This window comes from Sorex fumeus, unplaced genomic scaffold (assembly GCF_029834395.1).
Source record: "Sorex fumeus unplaced genomic scaffold, SorFum_2.1 ptg000122l, whole genome shotgun sequence".
NCBI lineage: Eukaryota > Metazoa > Chordata > Mammalia > Eulipotyphla > Soricidae > Sorex > Sorex fumeus.
In genome coordinates this window covers 11,271,412-11,299,294 of record NW_026606179.1, presented here as the reverse complement: position 1 = coordinate 11,299,294, position 27,883 = coordinate 11,271,412, and the positions used below count along the sequence as shown (strand labels likewise).

Here is a 27,883-nt window from a genome sequence, read left to right as displayed (position 1 = left end):
AGAATGAGGACCCCCGCTTCAGGCCTCTAGTGACAGGAAAGGTCTGTCAGAGGAAGAGTGTCCCTGAGAAAACACTCCCTTTTCTAACCAGGAAGCAAGTGCTGTGTGGTTTGGGGGGTGGGGTGGGGCCAGGGGGGTGCTTGTTGAGGGAAGGGGGGCTAAATAGGTATTGGGGTGTATGGGAGCCCAGTGGCCCCTGTGGGAACATCTGTCCTTCAAGTGTCTGGAGGGGGGACTGTAAGTCTTTGGGCCACAGGTGTGAAGAGTGTGGCCCAGGATGTGGAGTCCCTAGGAAGAGCTGAACAACCTGGATTTGGGGCGTAAAGGCCACCAAAGAGGCTAAAAGGGTGCAGAGGCCACTTTGCCTCTACACCTCAGGGGGCAGGACTGGGAGCTGAGGGCTCTGAGAAGGACTGGGAATGGGGACGAGGGAGTCTAAGGGTCTGAACTCAGATAAAGTTAAGGAGGCTAGAAGTGGGGTGGCATGGGGGCCCAGAGAGCACCCCACACACACCTGCTGGACCACTTCCCAGCATAGGGGACCTGTGAGGAAGGAAGGACTGACCTTGGGGGAGCAGATTTAGGCTCTGCCCCCTGGTGCAGGGAAGCCCAGAGAGTGTTAGGCAAGTCTTGTCCCGAAGCTTTAGACCTTAGGGAGACTGCGGGTGCAGGGCAGGGCTGGTGGAGGGCCTAGGCCAGCCAGGGCTGTAGGAAGGGTGGGGCCACAGAGTCCTTGGCCGGGCAAGAGAAGAAGGCAGGATACAGAGACCTCCACCCTATGAGCCCCCCTTTGATCCCTGTCAACCAGTCCTCTCCTCCTGGGGCCCCCATTTCTCAGCCCACAACTCCAATCGGTAAAACAGGTCTGAGCGGGTGCTGCTGCCCCAGGCTGGGGTAGGCAAACAGGTTCTGAAGCACCCAATAGCCTCAGGTCCAGGTGGGGCAGGGCGGGTCCCCGCCTCAGGTGGCTGCACTTAGATGCTGGTGCCCATCATCCTGCTCTTCCCTAGGAGCTCTTGGGGCCACTGGTCCCTTTCTGTGTGCGGCCCAGGATGAAGGGGCTCTGCTAGCCTTGCCTGCAACCGCTGAGTGGCACATGTGGCCCATGGACCTATCTGAGGGCCAGGCTGGCGGCCCCACTGCCAAAGGTAGGTGGCTGGGCCCCCACGTGCCCCACGGAAAGGTGGGAAGGTTCAGGGGGTGAACAGGGTGCCAGGCTGAGTCAGAGACTGAGAGGTTCCTGGGAGAGGCTGACCTTCCCCCCTTGATGCAGGAGGAGCTGCCGTGGATTAAGTACCTTCTGTCTATGCCCTCTGTATGGGCACCTTGCCTCCTTTGCTCTGGACCTTGCTGGGGGCTCCCTTCCCCATCTCTCTGATACCTACTGGCTATAAGACAATACTCTCCCACAGTGTTACGCAGGAGATTGCCCCCCCCCCCACCAAAGCCTGAGCTCTCCGAAGTGGAGTTTGTTTTCTTCCCTCAGGTCCTGACCCTGATCCATGCTATAAGTATGGCTGAAAAGGGGAAAGAAGCAGACTACTAAATGGGGACCATTGATTTGATCTCAAACAATCTCCTTCGGACAGATAATCAATGTGTGGGAGAGGTTCTCTGCTGAGGTTTTGAGATCTGGGCTGTCCTTTCCTCCCAGAGAGCACCTCACCCCCACTTTCTTCTGTGTGTCAGAGCCATGTGCGGGCAAATGGCTGTGCTGGGCAGTGCAGACCCAGAACCGGGTCTGGCACAGAGTGGGTGAGTGGAGGCAGACAAATTGAGTATGGGAGCTGTCTCTGCAAAGAAGGTACTGGGCATATGCTCAGCGGGAGAGCCCTCGGTGACAGGGGAAGCAGGAGCTCTTGCCCATGGGCTCCCATCACACAGGAACAGCCCGCATCTTGTTTCCTAGTCCACACCTCTGACCAGAGGAGATCTTCCAGGTCAGATGCCCACTAACAAGTGACCAACATTTAAACCCCACAGGTACCAGCAGAGGGCGTGCAGCTACTAAGGAACCACAACGCAGGCCAAAGCAGTCTGGGGAGCAGAGAACTGGGGGCAGAGTGGAAGCAGTTCAGTTACAGGGAGAGTGAACACAGATGAAGAAAAGGGACTAGAGACAAGGAGGAAGATGGGGAAGATTAAAGACGATCTGAGGCTGCACTGAGGGGCCTCAGGAGGTCTGAGGTTGCACTGAGGGGCCTCAGGAGGGGACGACAGATGCTGACAGTCCTCAGAGCCTGCAGTTAGGAGCCAGATTGACCTGGGTTAGCCCGTGCTTAGCACTCCCTCGTCAAGACCTGGCTGCACCTGCCTTCAGGTGCTCCTCCAGAACATGAAGACCACAGGGACAGCCCCTGGCATTTTGTCCCTAAGTTTCACTGGTCTAATAAGAGAGGAGCCAGATTCAAGCCCAGGGGGTGAATTTTAGTTCACTATAGGAACCTTGGAAGAGTTTGAAAGGGAAGAAAGGGCACTCACAGTCAAACAAATGGACTTGAGCTAGTTTGGCTTCTTTCTTCCCAAGGCTCCTCAGCTCTGAAGTATAAGAAGAGCAGCCACCTGGCCACAACAATGCTTAGAAGAGATCAGGCACCCACCTGCCTGAAATGTTCCTTTCTAGTCTTGAGCCTCTACCATGTGCCAGGCCCTCTGCTGAGGCCTTTCCAATTCCAGCCTGTCTTCTCTGGAGGGAAGATAATACCTCCTCTATTTTCCAGAGGAAGACACTGAGGCTCAGGCTAGTTGAATCCCTGGCAACCCAGGGTTACATTCTGGGTGGGCTAAACCCTGCAGCCCACCCAATACCTCTAGTCAATAGGGCAGGGCAGGAGCCTCAACACTCCCAGCCCTTCTACAGAATGCAGGCATTGTCAATACAACTGTAGGCAGACTGAACCCGACATTTACTGTGTGCAGGGGTGCTCTTCACAGAATGCCAGCCCCAGTGAGAACTCACTGCCTGTGAGTTTTACCAGCAGGGAAACTGAGGCTCCAAAAGGCGAAACAATCTACTTAGTCATACAACTCCGCACTTGGCAACCTGCCCCATTTGTTTTTCTTTGCTGGGGGGGGGGGGGGGGGATCACAACGGTCAATGCACAGGGGTTAGGCTGTGTGCAAGGCAAAATGCCTTACCCGCTGTGCTATTGCTCCAGCCCCAATTGCCCCATTCCTAACAGCTCCTTGACTGACCAGCTTGCTGGCTTGCCTTTCCTCCTCCAAACTGGAGTCCCTGACCAGGGCTCTGGTGACATCAGGCCAACTCTTCTCCGATTCTGGAGAACCGACCCAGCCCCCAGGGCAGGCTAGAAAGCCCGGAGATGTGGCTGGTGGAATCGATCCAGGCTGCCAGCGCTTTATTGGATTGTTCCTGGCTCCTGCCCACCCCCCCCTTGACCCTCAGCCCCTCCCAGAATCCTCTCTCCTTTGCCGTCCCTGGCTATAGCCCCTCAGAACAGAACCTGGGAGGCAGGGGAAGTAAGGAGAAAAGGGGAACTCCAGAATATTCAGTAGCCAGACCCTTAGCAGCAAAGGGCACTTCCTGACCTGGAAGTGGGTCCCACATCCCTTGCTTGGGTAAGATGGCTCTGAGACACTCATGTTACCACCCACAGTTCCCTGCTGTTGCCCCCTAGGTCCAGTCTAGCCAGTTTAGAATGAAAGGCTCCCCCTCTGCAGGGGCCTAAGAGCGAGAACCTAGGGTTGTTCCTCCCCAACCCTCTTCTCTCCCCAGTGTACCACTGGGAGCAGCCAGAGGAGAGCGGCCTGGGGGCACTACTCGCCTTAGAAGAGCAGATACTGAACTCCACATTCGAAGCCTGTGACCCCCAGAGAACAGGTGGGAAGAGCAAGATGGGATCAGAGAGTCTGGGGAGGGGGAAGATGGAGAATTAGGGGGTGGAGATGGGGGGTTGGAACTGGAAGTCCTAGGGAGGAATAAGTGAGTGCCCATTCTTGGGGTGCCTGCAGAACTAACTGGGTGATGGTGGGAAGTTTCAAGAGATAATGGTGTAGAGGTCAGTCTAGGAGAAAGTGGGGGTGAGGTGAAACTGGGGCATCAATTAATGGGAGGTTGGTGATTTAGGGTCTGGGGGAGAGAGGAAAGACAGCCATTGTGTCTGGAGGAACAAATAGTTCTTTTTTAGCCCCGCCTGTGAGGTGGGGGTAACTGGACCCCATTTCCAGGAGAAAATGTGGATTCAGAGACGGGGAAGAATTGTCCAAGGTTTCTTAGCTGGGCAATAGTGCAGAGCACCCAGATTTAGCCGTGACTGTCTACTTCCAAGTCTTCACCTGTCCCCAGACTCCTTCACCGCATCTTCTGTCCCCAGGCACTGTGACTGTGACCCACCTACTAGCCTATCTGGAGACAGTGACAGGCCGGGGTCCCCAGGATGCACGCCTCCAAACACTGGCTTGTAGTCTGGACCCCAACGGGGAGGGCCCTGGGGCCACTGTGGACTTGGACACTTTCCTGGCCGTCATGCGGGACTGGATCGCTGCCTGTCAGTTGGATGGGTGGGTCCCCCTTCTCTACATCCCCCAGGAAGCCCTGGAGATCCCCCCTTATACCATTGGACAGCTGCCAGCATCCTTTGGGAGATGGTGGCTGAGGAGAAAGAAGGGAAGGAATGGAATGGGGTGGGGGGTCTGGGGACAAAGTGCCTGAAACTCAGGTAAAAATAGAAACCGGAAGGAGAAGGGGGATCTGGGGGGGGGGTTACAGAGGTCCCTCACTTTCCCTTTACCAACTCAGCCCTTGCCCTTCCTGCTTTGCCATCTGGCCTCATTCACTTGCCATCTGGCCTCACCTTCCTCCCCACAGTGCTCACTTTCTCTTGACCTGCCCCCCCACCCCCCACCCGCAGTCCTTCTGCAGTGGCTGGTCCTGGGGGGAGGTGGCTGCGGGGGACTCAGCCTCATCCCTTTGATGCAGAGGATTAGAGCTGGAAGAGGACACTGCCTTCGAGGGGGTCCTGACCTCCCAGCGGCTGCCATCTGGTGAGAGTGCTGTCTATAAAGCCATGTGGGTAGACTCCCCACCCGGGTACAGGCCAGCAAGTGGTGGGGACCCCAGAGACCTTTATTCTAGCCTGGAGTTGTGTTTGACTCCACCCCACTCCCCACCTTCCCTGAACTTTGTTTATCCTTGCTGAGATATGGGTACTCCTCATCTAGTGCCTCCTTACTGCTCTCTGGTCCCTGAAGCTGCTCTCTCTTGTAGAAGAGAGAGCACACATCTGTCCATCACAGGCTTTCGTTCAGGCTAAATTGTGGGGGGTCTTCTGATGAAACTTTCATACCACAGGAAGCCCCAGGGTATCCGAGTTTGAGGTCTTTTATTCTCCATGACCCCTTATAGCCCTGCATTCTTTTTCTACAGAAATCTGTTGGTCTGATTCGTTTTCTGCCTGCCATTTTCATTCAGTTTGCTCACCTTTCTGTCCTGCACCCTCACACATGGGAAGGGCGCCATTGGAAAAGTATTTGCGTTTGACTAGGAATAGGCCTCACGTGCTAGAGCGGAAGCCTAATATCTCCACTGAGACACTGATGGCTCTGAATTCAGTCCCTGCCACCACATGGTCCCCCAGACCTCCTCTGGGAGTGGCCCTTATTTTGAAAAGAGGGAAAGCTGGAGAGCAAATACATGGGTTAAGGTGTTCGCCTTGTATGAACCGACCCTCATTTAATACCCGGCAGTAATGCCCAAGCACTGCCAAGAGTGACCCCCTGACCCAGAGCTGAGAGTAGACCTCCAAGCATTGCCAAACATAAGCAAAAAGACATTTGCGTTCTATTTCTCCAGCCTCAGAAAAGCAAAACCAACCCAAAAAGATACTGTTTCCTGAACCTTCTTGTGGTCCTCCTTCTGACTGAGGGGCCTGGGAAGGGGCAGTGTGCAGGGCATGGGGAGGAAAGACCCCTCACCCCAAGTTTGGGAAGCCAGGAGGCTGAAGGGTCTGAGCTAAGGCAGAGGCAGGCAGATTGACCTGGACCCTGGTATGGTGGTGGGGTGAGAGGAGTAAGGGAGCCAGGACACCTGGATAGCTGGACTGGGGCTGAGTGTAAAGGGGTTGGGAGGAGGAAGAACTTTGAGGGGAGCTGAGATACGGCCCGGTGTCAGGTATAAGAAGTACAATGACTTTGGGACTAGTCCGGAAATCCAACGTGAACAAAGCAGCTATTCTGGTGGGAGGCCTTACTACAGCCCCAGGCGCGGCTGAGATGAGATGTCCAGGTGTGCACAGAGGCCCCTGGAGGACCCAATCCAGAACTCACCTCTCTCTGTCTCCCACCAGGATGCCGGGAAGCTGAGGAACCAGCCAATCTGGAGAGCTTTGGAGGCGAAGACCCCAGGCCTGAATTGTACTTATCCTCAGACCCTCTCTTTCCTCCCTACAGCTGGTACCATCATGCTGCCTGGGGCTTGAGTTCCCTGGGAAGGGGGTTAGCAAGGTCTTGCTCAGGGAGAAAAGACAGTACCCCCATTCCATTTCCTTTTTCTCTGGAAGAGCTGCCTCTCCTCTCCTGCCCCCCACTGCTCCCAGCCTGGGAGGACAGGGCTGCACGCCTGACTGGCTCCTTCCGTGGTCCCAGGCCGGCCACCGCTGACTTGCTGAGCAGCCTGGAGGACCTGGAGCTCAGCAACCGGCGGCTGGCGGGGGAGAACGCGAAACTGCAGCGCAGTGTGGAGACTGCTGAGGAAGGCTCCGCTCGGCTGGCTGAGGAGATCTTGGCCCTGCGCAAGCAGCTTCGCAGGTGGGTCAGCCCCATCCCAGTGTTTCCATGAGCTCCAGGCACGCTTTGCTCACCCTCAATCCTTTTGCTCTGTGTCTTAGACTTATACCTGTGACCACCCTCTTTTTTTTTGCATTTTGCACTGGGAATGCACAGGGGTCACTCCTGGCTTTGCACTCAGGGATTACCCCTGGCAGTGCTGGGGGACCATATGGGATGCTGGGAATTGAACCTGGGTCGGCTGCGTGCAAGGCAAACACCCTACCCACTGTCCTGCTGTGCTGTCGCTCCGGCCCCTGCCCCTTTCTTTTTTTTCCCTGTCTTTTTTGTCTTTCTTTTGTGTCTTCCTGGTTCTTGTCTCTCAGCCTCTAAAGTTCAGGCCTGTCTCTTTATTCTTTCCTATATGCCGTCCAACAGCCTCTTCATTTCCTCTGCTCTTTCTCTATGTCAGTTTTAGTCCCCATTTTAGTCTCTCAAGTCTCTGGTGCATCTCCTTTTTCTTTTAGATAGAAATTGGATCTCAGTCAGTTCCCCCCGCATTCTTGTCTCTTCCTGTCCTTTCTTGAGGGATCTGTCTTCCTGTCTGGGTCTCTCTCCCTGCATCTCTGGGCTCTGTCCCCACCACCTGGGACTTATCTAATCTCTGTCTTCTGTGGATCTGTCTCTGGCCTCAGCCTTTATCTCTCATGTGACCTATCTGCCCAACTCCACTCAGTACCCAGCAGGCTCTACAGTGTGCCAAGGCCGTGGATGAGGAGCTGGAGGACCTGAAAAGCCTGGCCAAAAGCCTGGAGGAACAGAATCATAGCCTTCTGGCCCAGACGCGGCAGACGGTAGGTTCTGGGCACAAAGGTATATCTTCCATCTCCACACCTTGGCATTTGAGCACTCTGCTGCCTATGAAGAGGGAAGGGAAGAGGCTGCCTGGCTGCCTCCCTCACTTCTGGTCCTGATTGCCTCAGACTTTGGAGTCATCAGAGCTCCCAACACCCATTCCCTAGCCCTGTACCTCAGTGTTCTGGACCTGAATTGTGTTCCCAGGGGTGGGAGTGGCAGTGTGAAGCTAAAGAAGCAGGAAAAAAGCCATCGTCTTTTCTCTGGGTCACATAGGAAAAGGAGCAGCAGCATTTGGTGACTGAGATGGAGACTCTGCAGGAGGAGGTGAGCTGAGGTCGTTTCCTCCCCATCCCATCCCCAGTCCACAATCTCTGCTTTCCTCAGCGACCTATGGCCAAACACCCTTCAGTGGTCCCAGTAATGTACAAATTTTTGAATATGGGAACTATAAGTTGGAAAGCATGTGGGGTGCAGAGGAGTGCCCTCACCTGTAAAGGTAGACAAAATGAGACCGTCCCTCACTAAGGTGTGTGAAATTTACACCAGAAGGTACAGCAAAATGGGCCGCAGGGGAAGTGTCCACTGAAAGTTAGCCAGTGCTGTTTATAATTAGCTGTGACTGTATTCCTGATTTCCTTTTTGGATAGTACTTAGTTGTGCTCAGAATTTTCTCTTGGCTTGGTCCTTGGGTTTGTGCCTGACTGTTCCTAGGGGCTTATGTGAGGTGAGAACCCAGGGCTCCTGCCCCCAGAACATACACTCCAGCCTTTGAGCCATCTCCTTTGTCCCTATAATTTTTTTTTTGCTTTTTGGGTCACACCCAGCAATGTTCAGGGGTCACTACTGGCTCTGCACTCAGAAATTACTCCTGGCAGTGCTTGGGGGACCATATGGGATGCCAGGGATTGAACCCAGGTTGGCCATGTGCAAGGCAAACACCCTACCCGCTGTGCTATCGCTCTGACCCCCCCTATAATTTTTTTTAATGGTGAAAATAGCATAAGCCTTGAAGTTTGTTCTGACTTCAAATCCTGTCTCTGCCCCATTGTTGACAGTGACTTGCCCTCCTTGAGCTTTACTGCAAACTGGTTATGTGTTCAGCAGCATTGTTGTGAGCATTCAGTGATTGCTATAGCTCAGGCCTTGCCAGAAGATGCACAGACCAGCTCAATATCAGGTCTGATTTAAGCCCCTCTGGGAGACTGAAGACATCATTTTATTCTGTATCCAACTAGTTCCTTTGGGATAACGCTGCCATTCCTGTGGTGCTGAAACTCCTCACCACCCCCACAAGGTGGCATCTGAATGGCTAGGGAAGTTGGCGGTGTCCTGCTACCTGGAGAGAAGCCGTCTTTGCTCAAGTCAGTTCTCTGCTGGTCAGGAGATTAATATTCATCATCCCATCTGGTCCCGGCCTTAGTCACCACTGCGCTGGCCTCCATGGAGAGGCTGCCACTGCTTTCTGGTCTCTGGACATTTGGTCCTTACTGCACCTGTTAGTGACCTCATCTGGATCCCCTTGGCCCCTGAGTGCTGCTGCAGCTCTCGGCACTTTTATACCCTTCTAGAGCATGGGGGGTGGTTTCGCTGCTCCTCTGTCTCCTCAATTATTGCATACAACTTGCTGATTCTAAAAGGTAGCTGGGAAATGCCTTTCAGATTCCCAGATGTCCCCAGGGGACTGTGGCTTCACTGCTTCTGTCTCCCCTTGAAGCTATCCCGAGGTTTGGGGGTGGCTCCGGGCCCATCTTCATCTGTTGTTCTCTGATGCTCCCATGCCCCTCCCCAAGCTCTGCCACCTCTGCTTGTTGCAAGAAATAATACAGATTCTGCCTGATCCTACAAATCTCTTTGTCCTGCTCTATACTGTACTATGGTGCTATGGTTTTTGCTTTGTTGTTTTGAGCCATATCCTTGGCTCTGGCTTTTGCATTTAAATCCAAAAAGTTTTCCACTTTCCTATGACTCTTCCATGAAAATCCCCCCTTAGGACAGTGGAATTCTGGCTTCAGGATCAGTCAGGAGTGAGACATGGAGTACAGAGAGTAGGTGACTGTCCATCCCATATGTCTCTTTCTAAGAAAGATGAGGAACTTTCTCTAAGCCGATGGCTGAATATTCTCTCCGATCTCTTGGATCTCACTGGCCACAGTGACATCAGCTGATGATATTCAGACTGTCTCCTGGCCTGGGTAACTGGGCCCCTGATTAGTTCCAAAGAAGAGAACACAGACGAGAGTGATAATACAGCAGGTACAGTGCTTGTCTTGAATGCAGCCAACTTGGGTTAGGTCCCCAGTACCCCATATGGTGCCCTAAACCTGCCAGGAGTGATCCCTGAGTGCAGAGCCAGGAATAAACACTAATAACCTCTGGGTGTGCCCATCCCCCCAAAAAAACAATAAAAATCTAACACAAAATTAGAGAATACAAAAGAAATGACTTCTATCTGAAGAGCTCTCATGTCCCTAACAAGATGTTTTTAAGGTCTCTGACTTGGTGGCCTACTGGTTTCTGCCTGTGGCCTTGTGATCACATATGGCTGCAACAGTTTCCTTGTGTTCTCACTCAGAGTAGAGCAAGAGAGCCCCAGCATAATCTCCTTTCATGGTGTTCTTCATCAGAACGGAAGGTTTTTCCAGGGGCCCCGCTCTTACTACCCCCACCTCCAGCAGACCTCTCACATCGCAGTTACCAGATCTGGAACCTGGGACACCCCCAACTTCAAGGCAGGTCGAGGGATAGCCAGCTTTCCTCATCCTGGGGAGTTACAGATGAACACATGAGACCAGGGAGTACATGCTTTGCATGTGGGCACCCCAGTTTGATATCCAGCTCTCCATAGTTTCCTGAGCACTGGAGAGAGAGACCCTAGAGAACACCAGTGGAGGTAACCGAAAAGATGAAATATAACAAACCAAGTGAGAGGCCAGTGAGAATAGTACAATGGGTAAGGCAGTTCCCTTGCAAGGGGCTGACCTATGTTCTATCTCTGGTGCCCCTATGGTCCTCTGGGCCCTGCCAGGAATGATCCCTGTATACAGAAGCAAGAAAGAGTCTTGAGCACTATTGGTATGCCCCCAAAACTAAGTCTGTGTGTGAAAAAGGATGAGAACAGCTGCTGAGTTAGCCACTCCTGTTGGAACGAGAGGTAGTACCCACCTGCCATGTGGAAAGGACCCTCCTCAAAAGCAAAAAAATGGATGGGAGGTATTTCCTGCCTCCCAGTCCAGAAAGCCTGCTGCATGGGACATCCTAGACGCTCGCTCAATAAAAGCTATTCTTGACTGCCTCCTCTCTACCTTTCCCTCCCTGCAGCGGCCTACAGGGCAGCTATAGACCAGCTTCTCAGGTTACAGTAGAATAGTGCAGGAGTAAGGGAGACTGAGATCCTTGCTTTCCTGTGAAGAACCTACAAGAGTGGGGTTTGGGTTACTGCAGAAGTGGGCTGGGGTGGCTGAGTAGCCAGGTGCCCTGCTGAGTCGCCCAGGAGCCAGCCTGCAAATCCCCACCAGGTGGACAGATGTTGACACAGCATTCCTGGCTCGTCCTTCCTCTGCCCTTCACCCTGCAGCCCAGCCCGCTGAGGCTGACACTGATGGAGGACTTGGCCCCAATCCTGACTGGAGAAGGGGAAGAGGAGCTGACTTTGGTGTCCCCAGGGATGCTGGAGGATGGCCTTCTCCCTGCGCTGAAATACCCCCTCCAGGGATCGCCTCACAGTGCAGCTTGTCTTGGTGTCTGGGAAGTTCATTCAAGATCATTCAATTCTCAGGTTCCGTCCCAGGCTTCTCTGGGCTGCCCCTTCCTGGCCCTCTTGTTTTCCTTGGTAGTTCTCACCCTTGAGGCTGCAACTCGAGCACTGTATCCTCTGGACATCTCTCTAGGCTTCCTCGGTGCTTCGACCTGGGACTCACTCCATCTTGCTGCTTGCCTTGTGTGTTCCTCCTGCTTTAGTCTGCACTGCAAGTGGAGACAAAGCAGGTTTCCCATTCTCATCTAGGACTGGCAGCAGTGGATTGAGGAGGGGCTGGGGTTACAGGCCCAAGCTATAGAATTAGATTTGGATTTGAGTCCGTTCACCATGTGACTGTGGCTGATGCTGGCCAAGCTGCTTAATCTCTCTACTCTTCAGTTTCCTCAATAAAATCAGGGAGGATGATAGTAAAAGCCATTAATATTTGGGACAGACAGACATACATTTTTCATGAATGAGAGTGTGATACATATAGCAGCACCTGTGAAACCATTTTTAAAAACTAAACAGTGGGTCAGGGGAATAGTTTAGGTGCTTAATTTTCATGTGGTTGACCCTGTTTTGATCACTGAGCCCCACCAGGAGTGATCCCTGAGCACAAAGTCAGGAGTAAGCTCTGAGCACTGCCAGGTGTGACTGCAAAACAAAACCCTGCCAAGCACTGCTGGATGAGTTTGGTCAAGACCCCCGGTCTACCCACCAGTTTAGAAAACATAAGGAAAATGGAAAAGCATAGTTCGGAGAGCCCGGCAAGCTACCGAGAGTATTCGATATGCCAGACACAGTAACAACAAAGTCTCCAATGGAGACGTTACTGGGCCCGCTCGAGCAAATCGACGATCAACGGGAGGGCCATAGTTACCCCACACATCGGGGAAGGAGAAATCAATAAACTCAACCCAAAGGGCTACCTCTGTGGGATAGCCTGGTTTCTTCCACCGAAGAAGGATCCCCCAAAATGCCAGGGTTAGACACTGGAGATATAATACAGTGGGGAGGACGTTTGCCTGCCGGACCTGGGTTTGATCCCCAGCATATGGTCCCCCAAATACCACCAAGAGTAACTCTCGAGCACAGAGCCAGGAGTCACCCTTGAGTATCTGGGTGTGGCTCCCAAAACAAACAAGCAAAAAATTCCAGGGTGGGGAAAGTGGGGGCAGAAATAAGATTTGTTTGGATCCTCATTCTAGCAAACTAAACATTAAAAAACATTATAAGATAACCAAAACAAAAAAGAACATAAATTGAGTAGAAATAATAATAAAAAATTTATTTAAAATCCCTTTCTCTTTTTTTGTTGCAATAATTGAGGCTACCACACTGGGTTGATACTTGCACAACTTACTGAGAGTCGCACATTTATATTTTTTGTCACATAAACCTGGTCAGGCCACTGGAGGTAAAAGGTTCTGCTGCAGCACCTAGGGTTCCAGACCAAGTGCCACCAGGACCTTGCTGATATGTGGTGTCACCAACAATCAGATACATGACCTTTTGCAAGTCAGGTACTTTTAGCTATTGAGCTTTCCCCTGACCCCCAAGGATTTTTTTGAAAGCGAATGCTGGGAACAGAGAGATAGCTTGCCTTGCATGTGACTAATGCAGGCTCCATCCCCAGAACCATGTATTAGTGATCCCTGAGCACAAAGCCAGGGGTAAGTCCTGAGTACAGCCAGGTGTGGTCCTCCCCTTTTCCCCCACCCAAAAAATAAGTGACAAGTCTCGAGGTGCAACTCAGTGGGAGAGTATGTACTTTGCACATATGAGGCCCTGGTTTTGATCCTAGCATCCCCTCTCCCTCCAAAATAATGTTCTGTGATTCTGCCAAGTAAAAAGGTCTCAAGTGGGAAATTCCATCTGGAGTACTTATAAATGAACCATTATATAACCTGAAATTGTCTTGACTGTTGGGAGAGTGGCTGTGGACCATACCTGAAAGTGCCCAGGGACCACTCCTGGTTGTCCCTGATGGTGGTTGGGGACCATAAGTGGTGCCAGGGTTCAAACTGGGATATTCACATGCAAGGCAAGCGCCTTTCCCCTTGTTTTAAATTACTCTTTAAAATAATCTGGTTAGGAAGGGGCAGAGAGATAAAGCACAGTGGGTAAAATGTTTGCCTTGCACGTGGCCAACCAGGATTCAATCTCCAGTATCCCATATGGTCCCCCAAACCCTCCAGGAGTGATGGTTAGCATTAGGTTAGGGGTAAGAGGTTATGGTTATAGTTAGGGTTAGGGATTAAAGTTAAGCTTAGGGCTAGACTTAACATTAGGGTTTGAACTAGGGTTAGACTTAGGAGTTAGAGTTTTCGGGTTAGGGTTATATATAGGGTTAGATTTAGGTTTAGGGTTAGGAGTTCTGTTAGGGTTATGTTAGGGTTAACGCTAACCCTTAACTACACCAAAAAAAAAAAACTGACTAGGACTTAGAAGCTGTTTCAAAGGGCTGGAGTTCATCCTTCACATGCCGAAGCCCTCAGTTCAACCCCTGACACTACATGATTCCCTAAGCACTTCCACGAGCAACGCTCAAGCACCAAGAGTTTTGGCCCAAATCCACTATTCCCTCAAAAAATGTCTGGTTAAAAAAAAAAAACTGAAGGGTTGAAAAAAAGCAAATTGGGAAAATAATGATTGAAGCTGGGTAATGGGTGTACTACTTTCGTATGTTAAAAAAAATTAAGGCAAAGGCTAAAAAAACAATACAAATTTTATTTATGTGCTTATTTAGATGTAACATTTAGGGCCAAAGAACAGAGATAATACAGGAGGTGAGGCACCTGCCTTGCACGTGGCCAACCCTAGTTCCAACCCCCAGCACTATATACTGTGCCCTGAGCACTGCCAGGTGTACCCTCATAAAATATCTAACATTTACCTAACTTCTGGTGTATGCCAGGTACATTTGAAACACTTTGTGCTCATTAACATGTTTTTGTGTAAATTACAGCTTTGTGACCAGGGATTATTTCTATCTTTAAATGGCATGTACAGAACATTACTTCCCCCCACCCCCACATTCCTTAAAGGAGCTCCAGATCAATGAAGGGTGGTCCCAATGCAGTACACAGCCAGTCAGAATAAAGGGGATCTGTCCTGGGTACTGGAATCAGGAAACTGGAAAAAGGAAATGGTACGCATAAGACCCAGGCTTAATCCCATGACCTCCTGAGTACTGCTGGGGTAGCTTAACCTCAAAGTAGGGAATAAGAAATAAGCACACACAAGGTGCTCAGTGAACTTTACCAGGTATTATAATTGGCTCTTTTACCCATATCAGACCCAGGAGGAGGGGTCGGAGAGATAGTAGAGTGGATAAGGTACTGCCTTAATGCATCTGACCAAGATTTGATCCTTGGCACCCCATGAGATCCTCTGAATTCACCCAAGAGTGATCCTTGAGTGCAGAGCCAGGAGTAAACCTTCAGCACAGCCAGGTGTGGCCCCAAAACCAATAAACTCATAAAGAGACGCCTATCTTCATTTTCTTTGAGGAGAATTTGGCCCATATCCATGCCACCTTAGAGTTATTTTTAAATTTTGGGATCACACTCAGCTATGCTCAGGGGTTACTCCTGGCTCTACACTCAGGAATCACTCCTGGCTTGGGAGGAAATGAGATTTGCTCAGGGGACCAAATGGGATGCTGGGGGTCAAACCCGGGTCAGCTATGAGCAAGACAAGCATCCTCCCTGCTGTGCCATCTCTCCAGACTTCAGGGGCTATTGCTGACTTCGTTCAGGTGTGATCCCTAGCTGTGCTCGGGATAGGGAACATATGGTGCCAGGGATCAAACCAGAGGGCATCGAATGAGGGTTGGCAGCCTGCAAGGTAAGTGTACCCTCTCCAGGCCCTTTCTTCACCCTTGTAGATGGGACTGATGTGCAGAGAAATCAAAGCTGACCCCACAAGCTAGTTGTAGTAATCCAGCTCAGCAGCTGTCGCAATGGTAATTGACAGAGCTGTTTGCTAAAGTGACCTGGACTGTTCCTCCCTCTTCTAGAATGGGAAGCTACAGGCTGAACGGGATGGAGTGAAAAAGAGGAACGAGGAGCTGACTATGGAAAAGGACGCTTTGAAGGTGCTACCCTTCCCAGGGTTTTGACATCCCCCCAAACCCTGATCTGCTGAGAATTGGTTTCTTTTGGAGGGGGAGAGGGGAGTGCTGTGCTCAGGATTCACTTCTGACTCAGCACTTTTGTTTAGTTTTGTTTTGTTTTGTTTTTGGGTCACACCCTGCGAAGCACAGGGGTTACTCCTGGCTCTGCACTCAGGAATTACTCCTGTTGGTGCTGAGGGGCCTATATGGGATGCTGGGAATCAAACCCGGGTCATCCGCATGCAAGGCAAATGCCCTACTCTCTGTGTTACTTCTCCAGCCCCTGACTCTACACTTTTGCTGGGGTTCAAATGCAGGTTGGCCCTGTGCAAGGCAAGAGCCCTAACCACAGTACTATCCCTCCTGCCCCAGAGAGCTGTTTATCTGTCACATCAAGCTCTCAGCCCAGGCAGCTCACCTGAAATGCCTCCTCCCCTGATGTAGCTGCTGTCCAGTGGCACCAGCATCACAGAGGTTGAGGAGGGGGAGTTGGAGAGTACGGTGGGCCCAGAGGGCAGGGAGAGGTGGGCTCTGGGAGGGAGACCAGACAAATGGACAGGCTCCTTCCCTGGCAGCGGCAGCTCTATGAGTGTGAACGATTGATTTGCCAACGAGACACCGCCCTCTCTGAGGTAAGGGGGCCAGGAGGGAAGCATGGGAAGCCCAGCCCTACTCTCCTCCCTAGCTGAGGGCCTCGAGGGTTTCCCTGTAGGGCCTGGAGACCTGTTGCACTCCCTCAGGCCTTGGCAGTTCCTCAACCTGATTCTGTTAGGCCCCACTCCAGCCTTGGTGTCTTGGTGGGGGCTGGGCCAGTCTGTCTTTTTTGGGCTTTCAGCGTACTCGCCATGCAGAGCGGCTGGCCACAACTTTGGCAGAGTACAAAACCACCACCCAGGTAATCACTTGCCCTCACCCATCCCTCAATGACTTTCTGCTCAGCCCCCTGTCACCCCTTCTCTTTTCCCATCTCTTTTGGGGATTTGTTTTCTGTTACTGCTGGGTATGACCCACCCCCTCCCCCAAAAGAAAAGAACAAAAGTCAGTGTTAGAATCGAGCCCAATGTGAGGAATGGGGAAGAACCAAGAGCCGGGTGTCTCCCCTCCCGCCTTTGCAGGAATTAAGGAACGAAATTTCACACCTGGAGGAGAAGCTGAGTCAGATCCATGAGGGTCCCGATGAGTGAGTGGAACATCAGGGGGTGGAGGAAAGGGGGCGAGTACAGGATCTCCCAAAACAGGCAGGGCAGCAAGCCCTTTGTGGGCAACTGACAGGCGGTGAGTAGGCACAAGGCTGCCTTTCCTCTTCTGACTCTGGCCAGGCTGCCTGAAGGGGCCCAAGCAAGAAGAGTGGACTGGACCGGACAACTGCCCCCATCTCTGGGCATGGAGATCGGGGCAATTCAGCAGGTGGGCCTGGTACCCTCAGACCACACTGGGGTCACCCAGACAGGAACTGCCAACAGCTTCCCAATTTGACCCTCACGTCTTAGCCCATTCCCTGCCTCTGAACCTGGACAGTTGGCACAGTTGGAGAGTCTCCAACTCACACCCTAGTCCATCTCCCCAGGACACTGTAGTGCTTAACTGCTTTGCTCACCTACTCCTTGGGCCTGGCACCAAACCACCCTAGTCCTGCTGTTACCTACTCCCTTTCAGCCTCCTGTTACCTCCTGTCGCATCCCAGTCTGTCTCCATCCCCATATCTACACCTCCTTTCTGTCTCTCCTCTTACAGAGCCAGGATGCAGCTGCCTCCAGCCTCAGGAACCCTCTGTGTGGTGTGTGGCAGTGGGAGGACATCACCAACGAGACTGATGAAGAAGTCGAGTGTCTGCCTGCAGTCCAGGTTAGCCCAGCCATCCAGAAGGGGGAAGGCCCAGTATCACTGTGCCTTCATTGTTACATTGGAGAGGTATTTGACCACGGTCTTGCTGGGTGCTCAGCCAGATGAAACACAAGCTGTGTTCTTTAAGGTCTGGCCCACCAGTGTGGAAGACCAAAGTGAGCAAAACAAATTGCACAGTGCTTCTGTGGAAAGGGGTTATAAACAGGAAGTTAGGAATCCTTTTGTTCAAAATGATATGACAGTGGAAGCGAATATATGAACTGTTCTTCTCAGCTTTAAACTACATTAACCTTGTAGCTGAAGCGATGGTACAGTGGGTAGGGCATTTGCCTTGCATACTGCCAATATGGATTCGATCCCATATGGTCTCCTGAGCATTACCAGGAGTAATTCCTGGGTGCAGAGACAGGAGTAATCCCTGAGGATGTGACCCACAAACAGAACAACAATAATAAAAATCTAGGAGCTGGAGTACACTACAGCGGGTAGGGTAATTGTCTTGTACATGGCTGACCTAGGTTTGATCCCCGGCATCACATATGGTCACCTGAGCCCACCAGGACTGATATCTGAGTACAGAACCAGGTGGCAGCCCTGAGCACTGCTAGGTGTGGGCACTCCTCTCAAAAAAAATTTGAGTCCCAGGAATTCCCTGTCTAGATGTAAGATTGTAGGTACACGATTGCAAGGAGAGGTGCTGGCAATGTGTGTGTGTGTGGATGGTGGGGGGGTGGGGCGCGGAGTGGCAGTCTGGTTCCTGGTGTGAAAAAAATTCCTCTGGGCAATTTGGGGACTGAGTAACATGAGGGCAGGGAGGCCAGGAACAGCAGCAGTGATCCAGAGGGAAAGAATGAAGACTGAGTCCAGCCAGAACCTAGGTTTGGAGCAGAAGGGAGAGGCAGAAAATATGTGTGTGTGTGTGTGTGTGTGTGTGTGTGTGTGTGTGTGTGTGTGTGTGTAGGGTGGCTGCCAGCAGGTTGTAGCATGGTGCTGGGAGGGAGGAGAGAGGGAAAAGGGGAAGGTGCTGGCAGGCTCATGTGGTCGTCTCCAGCAATGTCTTGGGGTCTGCAGCCCAGAGGCAGAGTGGGGCTTACAGCTGAAACCAGGGTAATATGGAAAACTGTCCTTGAAAAAAATTGGGGTGGGGGGACCAATAGTGGGTATGATGTTTTCTCTGTATTTGGCCAACCCAGCTTCAGTCCCTGGCAGCACATACAGTTTCTAGAACCCTGCCAGGACTGATCTCTGAGTGCAGAGCTAGGAGTTAGCCCTGAGCAGTGCTAAGTGTACCCCCCCACACACACACACACAAAGAAAGCTGTCCTATTGGGTTATGTGAGTAGAAGGGAGAGAGAGATGTGCAGAGGAAGTGGGACTTGGGTCTGCAGGGAGAGCAGATTAAGGAGTGTGCCAGGATGTGAAGTCTTGGAGGAGAAAGCCTTCTGGAAGAGGCCAGGTGGGTGTGAGATGCTTTGGGGTACCTGGACCCCGGGTCCTAAAGGAGAAAAAGGTGGCAGGGTCCAGGAGGAAGGCAGGTGAGAGATGTGGATTATTGTTGTAAGACGTAGCCCTTTTCTTTCCCACCCCAGGGCCAGTCCACACCCCCTCAGAAAGGAAAGAAGGAGCGTTCAATGTGGTAAGAAGTTTCTCCCTGCTCCATTCCTCTGCCAGGAAGTGATGCCTGAGTTTCAGGATAAAGTGTGGCAACTCCAGAGAGCTGCATCATTCATTCCTACACTCACACTGAGGCCATCTGGGGCATGTGGACCCGCTGAGGCAGGTCCAGCCCTGCTGTCCTCAGCAAATATCTAACAGTTGACAGATTCTGAACCCCAGTGGTTTCTGGGAGAAACCCTGCCCCTGCTCCTTCCTAGTGGGGAAGGCACCCCAGGAAGACATGGGGTCCTCTAGGAAGGACTGTTAATTTTTTTGCATGGTTTTCATGTGTTTTTCTTTCTCATGTTTTTTTTTTCCTTGTGGTTCCTGTCATACAACCCATAGTCATGGTACTCACATACTCAGTTCCAGTGCTCAGGCACTCAGCCACCGTGCTCACTGGGGGCGCACACTTTCACACATGGTGTTTGCACCCACCAAACTCAGATGGGGCAGCACAAGCTGTTGCAACACCCTGAGTCCTGAAGCAGAGGCACCTAATCTGTGCTTGTTGCATGTGGGTGGCGCCATCGGACTCTGGCTTAAGAGCCATTCCCCAGAGTCTTGGAGTACTGGTGTAGGAGGTATGGGGCAGTGAGAGGCTCAGTTACTCATTCCTCGTAGGGAATACCCCTCTCCTGATGCCTCCTGGGAACCTGGGGTGAAGGAGACCCACTGAAACCCTGAGGGGTATCAGGACTCTGGAATCAGGGGGTTCACTTCCCAGCTTGACTCCTTTGAGAGAACGTAGGTGTCAGTGTGTGGTAGCTGTGGCACCTCACTAAGACTGTTAGCGCACAGGGCTCTGAGGACAGCACAGAAGCGTGGGCCCCCCTCTCCCAGGACTGCCTTGGCGCTCTGGCTTCCGGCGGTGCCTCCCTCTCCGTCCTTCCTGCTTTCAGGCTCCCAGCTAGAGCAACTAATGAGGCTGCCTGCCATGGCCTCTAATTGGACTTGTCTGGCAGAGCTGGGCGCAGGCAGGATGGGGGCTCCCAAGCTGTGACCTCCTCCTGCGTCATCCAGGAATGGGGGGAGAAGAGGCTGATCAGCAGCACGGGTGGTGGGGTGCTGGACATGTGATGGTGGAGGCAATTGTGAGTTGTAAATTGGGAAATCAGCGAAGTGGGGACCCCTAAAGGTAGCCGGAATGAGGGTGAGGACCTTGAGAGGATCCAGGGATGAGCCCCTAGTTCCCACGTAAAAGCGGAGGGGTCAGACAACTGGGGGTGGAAGTAGGTGGCCAGGGCTCAGGCCCTTCCCACAGAGATGCTGTGTTGCGTGGGGTTACATTGAAGCTGTTCACTCCAGGATTGGAACCTGGTGTCCCAAGCCTCCAAAGATCTAGGAAGATGGAAATGGATTGAAAATGACACAATTAGGGCTGGAGAGATAGTCCAGCAGGGAGGTCGCTGGCCTTGTACATGGCCCACCTGGGTTCAAATCTGCCATCCCCTGTCGTTCCCTAAGCACCATGAGGAGTAATTCCTGAGTGCAGAGCCAGGAGTAACCCCTGCACACTGCCAAGTGTGGCAGTGGTGTGGGGGTTGCTACTAGTACCCTGGAGATTCAGAGGGGTCTGAGTCTTGGGTCTGTTTGGAGCGTGAGAGCCAAGAGTCTTGACCCGGTAAGTTGCTGCAAATCTGGCTGCCAAGATGAGGTAAAAAGACCGCCCCACACTCTTTGAGGCCACTGGCTCCTGAGATTTAGATGAAATTCCCCTGAAAAAAGCAGTGTCTGGGGGTTAGGGTGATTGCTCAAAAGGTTAGTTTTCATGTGGGGTCCCCTAGCTGTGTACCAGCACTGTGTGACTGAGAACCACCAGAATGACCCCTGACCACTGAACAGGAGTAGCTCCAATGCACCACTTGTGTGGCACCCCCAACCCCCTAAAAAGTCAAAGACTTTTGGGCTGAAATCATTGTATAGCAGGTAGGACGTTTTCCTTCCATATGGTGGACCCAGGTTAAATCCCCAGAACACTATATGTTGTCCCCTGAGCCCACCAGGAGTGATCCCTGAATGCGGAGCCAGGAGTAAACTCTGAGCACTACTGGGTATGGGTTCCCCCCCTCCAAAATAATCAGACTGATCAGTAGTGACTTTGTTGTCACCCAGGTTGCCTAGAAGAGAGGAAGAGGAGGAAGAGGAAACCCAAGTCATGGTAGGCACTCCCCAGTGCACCCCCAGTCCCCTCCACTCTAGACCTTCCAGGAGGCTTTAGTAATGGCAGCCCTTCTCTGCCCCCTCATCCTGAACAGACATAAAAATCATTTGCTAAGAAATAACAAGGCCCTTGTTATAGCTAATGAGAGTGAAGGTGGTGTGACAGGCGCCTGCAGGCCAGTGGGCGGCCAGAATGTTCCCTGAGGACCCCCAGCAGCACATTCCAGCCTGCAGCCGTCACACCACAGGCCTCACAGACATGCCTACACCTCCAGATTGTGAAGATGTACATGACTCGAATAGAGCACACGCACACTCACCCACACAGCAGGAGCCAAGGCCTCCCTCCAGCATGTGCCCACACAGCTCCCTGGCCCTAGGTGCTATATACACGAGCACCAGGATTGGTACCAGTCACTGTCCCGCTTCTCAGGCCGGGGACGAGCCTGCGAGCATTTAGTCCCTGGCTCATGAATGTGTGCCCCAGTGTGTGCCCAGCTGTCCCATCTCCAGATACTTCAGTAGGGGTCCCCCAAACCCACCACCCTGTGCTCCCTTCCACTGAAGCTGGGACTCCTCGGTTCCTCAGCAGATGTGGCAGCCAGGGTGGAGGTGAAGGCTAAGGATCATATCATAAAGGGCTCACTCTGCAGATGGTGGGGGCTACTGTGGGGATCAGGGAGCCTAGGGAGGGACCCACGGGGCTAGAACAAAGGCTTGTGTCAGGGCCCCATGTTTGATCCCTGGGCCAGAGGCTTCCCCTGACCCACAGAGCTGGGCCGGGAATCCTAGAGAATGACTCCTGGCCCCACCTGCAGTCCTGGGGAGCTCCTGCCCCCCAACAAAAAGATATTGCCTGGGACTCATGTTCCTGTTATTCTTTATTGTCACCGTTGCTGCCATTATCATCACCCATGGAGCAGGGACCAGCTGAGACCTCCAGCGGGACTAGAGTCTGGAGAGACTCGGAGGCTGGTCAGCCCTGCAGGTCTATGGGCCTGTCATCTTCACACACCCCAGCCCCATGGGGTGTCTGCAGGGGCGAGACAAGCACAGACAAGGGTTCCTGCTCTCCAGGAGCTTAAGCTCCTTCCAGAATCAGAAGGAGACTGCCAAGAGCACCATTGTGTGCTGGCAGGCCCCTCTGCCTTGTTTTTGTGTTGTTATTAACTTGTATTCACTCCGTCTCCACTTCAACTCCCTGCAATGGGGACTGTCATGGTTCCTGTCACAAGTGAAAAAAGTGGGGGCAGCCCAAGGGACACATAGCCAGAGGCTGGCAGAGCATCTGGAACCTCAGCCTGGCATCTGTCTCGGGGATACTCATACTCTGAGCCACCATGTCCCACCACTTCTGTATGGCCACTCCTGTCCAGGGATGAACCGAGGGCCTCCCATCAGAACCCTGAGTCTCAGGAGCTTATCTTGGTCCTTCCAGGCCAGTCTCCCGGTTCCTCAGGGAGTTCCCAACTGTGGATCTGTGCTGGCAAGTCGTCCTGGGAGGTAAGGGGCCTCACAGGTGCTGGGGGGGACTCTGGGGCAGAGAAGAGGCCCAGCTCAGTGACTATGGCCTCTCTGCTGCACAGCCCTCCCCAGCCAGCGCTGCAGCAAGCCCTGGTGCCTGTGGCGAAGGAGCCCGTCCCAGTCAGGAGGCCGGCCTGGAGCCAGCTCTGCCTCTGTCCTCTGCACCCGCCGCAGCTCAGGTGCGTCCCAGGCAACTCCAAAAGGCAGGTGGTGGTTAGATGGGGCCACTGCCTGCTGCTGGAACCTTCTGAACACAACCCCTCCCTCCAGGCTCCCCCGGCATTCCATGGTTCCGGCACCAATGCTGGCCTTGCTGCTGCTGTTGCTGCTGCTCTCAGTGCTGCTGCTGGGCCACTCGCCGCCCCCCACCTGGCCTCACCTCCAGCTCTACTACCTCCAGCCCCCACCTGTATGAGCCCAGTCCAAACCACAGCGCCACCTCCCTCAGTTACTGCATTCCCTGTCCTGTTCTTCCCCTCACTGCGCCCAATTTCCCAGGATAACCCTGGAGCCAGGACCCAGAGGCAATGCTCCAGGCTCCATGCCCTCTGCTCCTCTATTGGGTTTTTGCCTGAAGTCACTTGGTTTTTTGACTTTGGCTACTACATTTCCTACTAGCAAAACATGCCCCACAATGGGTCAGACATGAGGGGCTCTGTTTTCTTTAAAAGTCTGAAGGTGGGCAGCTGTGGGCCCAGAGCTCTGACACCCATACCTCAAAATCTCTGCCCCTTACTGCATGCTTCAGAGAGGGTGGGTACTGTAGTGTCCAAGGTTTCCAGCACGTGCACGGTGAGAAGAGGATGCCAGCCTCCCTCCTAAAGAGAAGCAGTAAATTCTCCCAGACCTGGGCCCCAGATGTAGTTTGGCTCCGGCTGGGCCTCTCCTGGCAGGAAGAGGGAGAAAGGGGTCTTCCAACAGATGGCCACAGCAGTGCATTGTGACAAGCAGGAAAGGGGCCAGTGTACCAGTTACTCAACAAATGTGCAGATCGGTCCTCCACTATAGGCACGTGACCCTAAGGCCTAAAGCTGTAGGTAAACAGTGCCAGGCCAAGGGTGCTCATTTGCTTCCAAAGATGAGTGCCGGGGGATTTTATTTCTTGTTTTTGGTTGTTTCCATTTTAATTTTGGTGTATCTTATAGATAAATGGAGAAATCCTAAGTCTCTGTATTGGATGAATTTTTGCATATGTGGACACCGGCCCAACCTCACCGTACCACTGAACAGTTCCCGAAGGGACCTTTGGGCAAGGAATGGGGAGTCACGCCTACTCAAAGACGGTGCTAGTGGGGCCAGAGAGCACAGGAGGGAAGTCACTTGCCTTGCACACAGCCAATGCATGGCACCATGTATAGGCCCCGGAGCCCTGCCAGAAGTGATCTCTGAGCCCACTACAGTAAAAAATGAACAACAACAACAACAGCAAAAAAAAAAAAAAAAAAAACATAAAAACAGTGCTTCTGTGGGAGTTCAGAAAATGCAACCAACTCAGCAGGGGAAGTTTGAGATTTCTTCACAGTCAGAAATCGAAGCCAGGGGAGATGGTTCAGAGGGATGGAGCTTTCCCCTGAAAGGGATAATAACCTGTGCCCCATCCTGGCCCAGTATAACAGGAGTGCAGCTTTATTGCTGCTTCCTCATGTGGTGAAAGGCCTAGAGTTGGGATAATGCACAGATTTAGGTCTCAGTTATTCTTTGCCTGCCGCAGTTCTCCTGACATTTTTGTAAAGTTTGACCAACTTCGTTTTTTTTTTATTACTGTTTTGGGGAGGGGGTGTTCTTTGGGCCACACCTGGTGATGCACAGGGATTGCTCTTGACTCTACACTCAGAAATCATTCCTAGTGGGCTTGGGGAAACTGACCATAGGGATGCTAGAGATCGAACCGTGGCAAGACAGACGCCCTACCTGCTGTGCTATCTCTCTGCCCCTAGTTGGTCGTTTCACCCTTTGATACTAGGGATTTATGATTAACAGAAACAGGGTCATGTCCACAACCTAAGGGCCAATTACACCAAGATCTGCCTCCCGAGTTGCAAATTTGGAGAGCTCTCACCAAGCGCCAGCACCACTGTTTCTGGTGCAGACTGCCTCAGCACCCGTTTCCCTGGACCAATCAGAGCGCTGTCTGCAGAACCCAAATGTTGGGCTGGAGGTGGGCTGCCTGGGTCAACACCGGAGTGGGAGAGAGATGCAAGTCCTAACTGGCGCCTTGCTTCGCTCATGGCCCTGTGTCCCTTCTCCCTTGCCCGACCCTCCTGGAACCTCCCACACCAAACCAGCATCCCAGAGCCCCTGAAGAAACAGTCTGAGGCTGCATCACAACATGGGACCTTTCCTAGCAAGCACTTTGCTGCTTGTTGGTTTGACATAGTCTGTTTTAATCCTCTACAGATGAGGAAAAGGCTGAGGTTAAGTCCTTCAGAGCTAAGCCTTTCCCAACCCCACAGCTATGTTTCTTTTGGGCGCACACCCAGCATGCCCAGGGGTTACTCCTGGCTCTTTGCTCAGGAATTACTCCTAATGGGGCCTGGGAGACTCTATGGGATGCCATGGATGGAACCCGGGTCGGCCCTACCTGCCCTACACAACTATAAGTTTGAAGTTTGTGGTTACCTGGTCTTAAATATTTCTCATATCAGAGCCCCCAAGATTTAAGCTGCACGCAGAGCATTCCGAAAGAGAGAAAAAGAAATGGAGTTCACGGAAATGACAAATATGAGAGAGACGAAGGTGCCAGGCCAGGCCGGGGATGGGGTGGGGACCGGGGATTAAGAATAGAAGAGTTTTGGGGAGAGAGGATGAAGCAGAGTCCTCCAATACCACCCCAGATACCCAAGGAGCAGAGTCCCTGGGAGACACCCGGGTGGTGCAAGGGTTCAGCGAGAGGAGGGGACCGGCTGGGCAGGTGTGGGGGAGAAGACGTGAGTGGCGGGAAAGGCAATATTTGGAGGAGGAAGAGTCCCGGCTGGGGCTCATCGTAGAACTTCCCCGCGAGCGTGAGGCCCTGGGTCGAATCCCGGCACCCCGCCCCGCCCTCAGACACGGACGCGCACACGGGGTGGCTCAGGCAGGCTTTATTGGGGCGTGGGCTGCGCGCTCAGCGCGCGTCCAGGACCAGCAGCTTGTGCATATACGAGTTCAGCCAGTGTCGGCGCTCTAGGGCGGCCAGCAGCCGCGCGCGCTCCCGGAAAGCCGCGTCGTCTGCCAGCGCCAGGCTCCGTCGCGACAGCGGGGCGGCCGGTCCAGCGCGGGCCCGGACAGTGCTGGGGAGGCTGCAGGCAGACGCAGAGAACGCGGTTAACGCGCGCCCGGGCCCCGCGCCCACGGTCGCCCGCCGCCGCCCGCCTTCACCGCCCCGCCCGTGAGCGCGGTGCCCCATCCCTCTGTATCGGCTTGTGCCTTCCCACCCCTGTCCCGTGCATCGGGTGAGAGCCCGCAGAGTAAGGATATCGGGCGCCCAGCACTCCCCCTTGCTCCCCCGACACCCACCTAGAGCCCCTTAAACGTTGCTCAACGAAAAAACCCGTTTGGGCTTCCATGCCTTTAAAGTCTCTGGACGCCCTCGCTCAAATCTGCCCCTTTGGTTCTTGTAGATTCTCCATCCTCTCCAGTCAGTGACCTCTCTCTGGCTCTCTGTACCCCTTTCCGCATCTCTGTGGTCCTTTCTCTTTGGGTCTTTTGCACATACCTGAAGACCCCCGCGGGGGGCAGGGCAACTCCCAAGGCAGGGCGGGTGCCCCAGGGCTCCAGCAGCAGCAGCAGCAGCAGCAGCCGCACCCGGGGGCTCCAGGGCACCTGGTGAGTCTCCATCACCTGCAAACAGACACAGATCCACTGAACCCCACATTCTGGGCCTTGAAACCCGGACCCCACCAGCCACCCACCGCCCACATTCCGCAGCCAAGGCCCCCCTACCGCACAGTGGGCTTGGCCAGCAGGGCTGGCAGCCCCCTTATATTGCCTCCGCAGCCCCCGCAGCAGGCAGTGACGCAGACCAGGGGCTGGGGGCACGGGGTCAGCTCCCCTCCAGGCTCATTAGGAGCTGCCAGCAGTAATGAGGAACCACCGGGGGTGGGGGCCCTGCCAACTGCCTTGCTGCCACCAACTAATTGAGACCAAGAGCTGGGACCTGAGGCGGAGAGGGAGGGAAGGAGACAGACAGACGGAGAAGTGGACACAGGGGGTGTGTCAGAGAATAAAAATAGCACCAGGGAAGGACCATCAGAGAGAAGTCAGAGACACAGACAGGGAAGCCATAGAGGAGGAGGGAGAAGCGGGGACACAGACAAAGTGAAGGAAGGAAGAGAAGAACAGGAGAGAGAGAGAGAGAGAGAGAGAGAGAGAGAGAGAGAGAGAAAGAGAGAGAGAGAGAGAGGAGTGGAGACAGGATAGGGAGGCAAGGGTCTCAGGAAGAGAGGACATCTGCATGAACAGATAAGACACCAAAGGAAATCAAGGCAGGGAGATTCAGTGAGACAGGAGGGTGGAGTAAGAAGACAAAGGGTGTGCCAGAGAGATAGTACAGAGGGTAGGACGTCTGTTGTGCATAAACAGACCAGGGTTCAATCCCTAGCATTTTATGTGGTCCCCTGAGCACAGAGCCAGGAGGAACCCCTGAGCAGTGCCCTCCCCCCAAAGAAAGCCACGAGGAAGAGAGATAAGCAAGATCCAGAAAGTCTTAGACCTTGAGAAACAGAAACAAGAGTCCTGTACTACTCAAGCTTTCCCCCAGGAGTGTTGCTAAGACTTTAGTTCCCCTTGGGCTGGAGCAGTTGAAGGCAGGTAGGATGCTTGCCTTGCATGCAGCCAACCTGGATTCAATCCCTGGCATCCCATATAGTCTCCTGAGCCCACTAGAAATGATTCCTGGGCAACACCGGGTGTGGCCAAAAAAACAAAACAAACAAGACTTAGTCCCCCCCCCCCCCAAACCTGGTTCTTGAGGCTGCCCTGTGCTCAAGAAGAAGATGGGCAAAGATTGGGAGGTCCCAAAGGGCACTGACTATGGGGGAGCAGATCTTCCTGAGCCCGGAAAAAGAAAGGTTTACAAAGGATGGGCTAGAAACCCCAGAATCCCTGGGAAGGAAGTGTCCAGGGACCTGGATTTCTAAATCTGAGAGGAGGGGGCTGGGGACCTGGTTGCAGAAATGTGAAGCATGAGGGTCCCAAGAATCTGAACCCTGGGCAGGGGACAGGGGCCCCAGGGTTCAAAGGGAAGATAGCCTCATTGAATCACAACCCCCAAGTTCCCA

The 27,883-nt window shown here is 53.1% G+C and overlaps 2 protein-coding genes across 2 annotated transcripts; one reads left to right on the top strand and one right to left on the bottom strand.

The window, feature by feature from the left end:
* The first annotated feature begins 1,105 nt into the window (after positions 1–1,105).
* KASH5 (KASH domain containing 5) lies at positions 1,106–23,040 on the top strand. The gene is made up of 19 exons (XM_056136887.1): positions 1,106–1,148; positions 3,737–3,841; positions 4,335–4,521; positions 4,940–5,004; positions 6,306–6,372; positions 6,604–6,765; positions 7,460–7,577; positions 7,855–7,905; positions 15,342–15,419; positions 16,013–16,069; positions 16,273–16,332; positions 16,553–16,617; positions 16,757–16,844; positions 17,172–17,282; positions 18,872–18,918; positions 21,054–21,099; positions 22,540–22,604; positions 22,688–22,804; positions 22,896–23,040. Exons 1-19 carry the CDS (start codon positions 1,106–1,108, stop codon positions 23,038–23,040), a joined length of 1,677 nt encoding a protein of 558 aa, XP_055992862.1.
* A 2,668-nt stretch (positions 23,041–25,708) lies between these two features.
* PTH2 (parathyroid hormone 2) lies at positions 25,709–26,826 on the bottom strand. Its single transcript, XM_056137125.1, has 3 exons — positions 26,547–26,826; positions 26,320–26,444; positions 25,709–25,903 (listed from the first exon to the last, which is right to left on the bottom strand). Exons 2-3 carry the CDS (start codon positions 26,439–26,441, stop codon positions 25,729–25,731), a joined length of 297 nt encoding a protein of 98 aa, XP_055993100.1. The 5' UTR covers positions 26,442–26,444; positions 26,547–26,826; the 3' UTR covers positions 25,709–25,728.
* Positions 26,827–27,883: the final 1,057 nt, after the last annotated feature.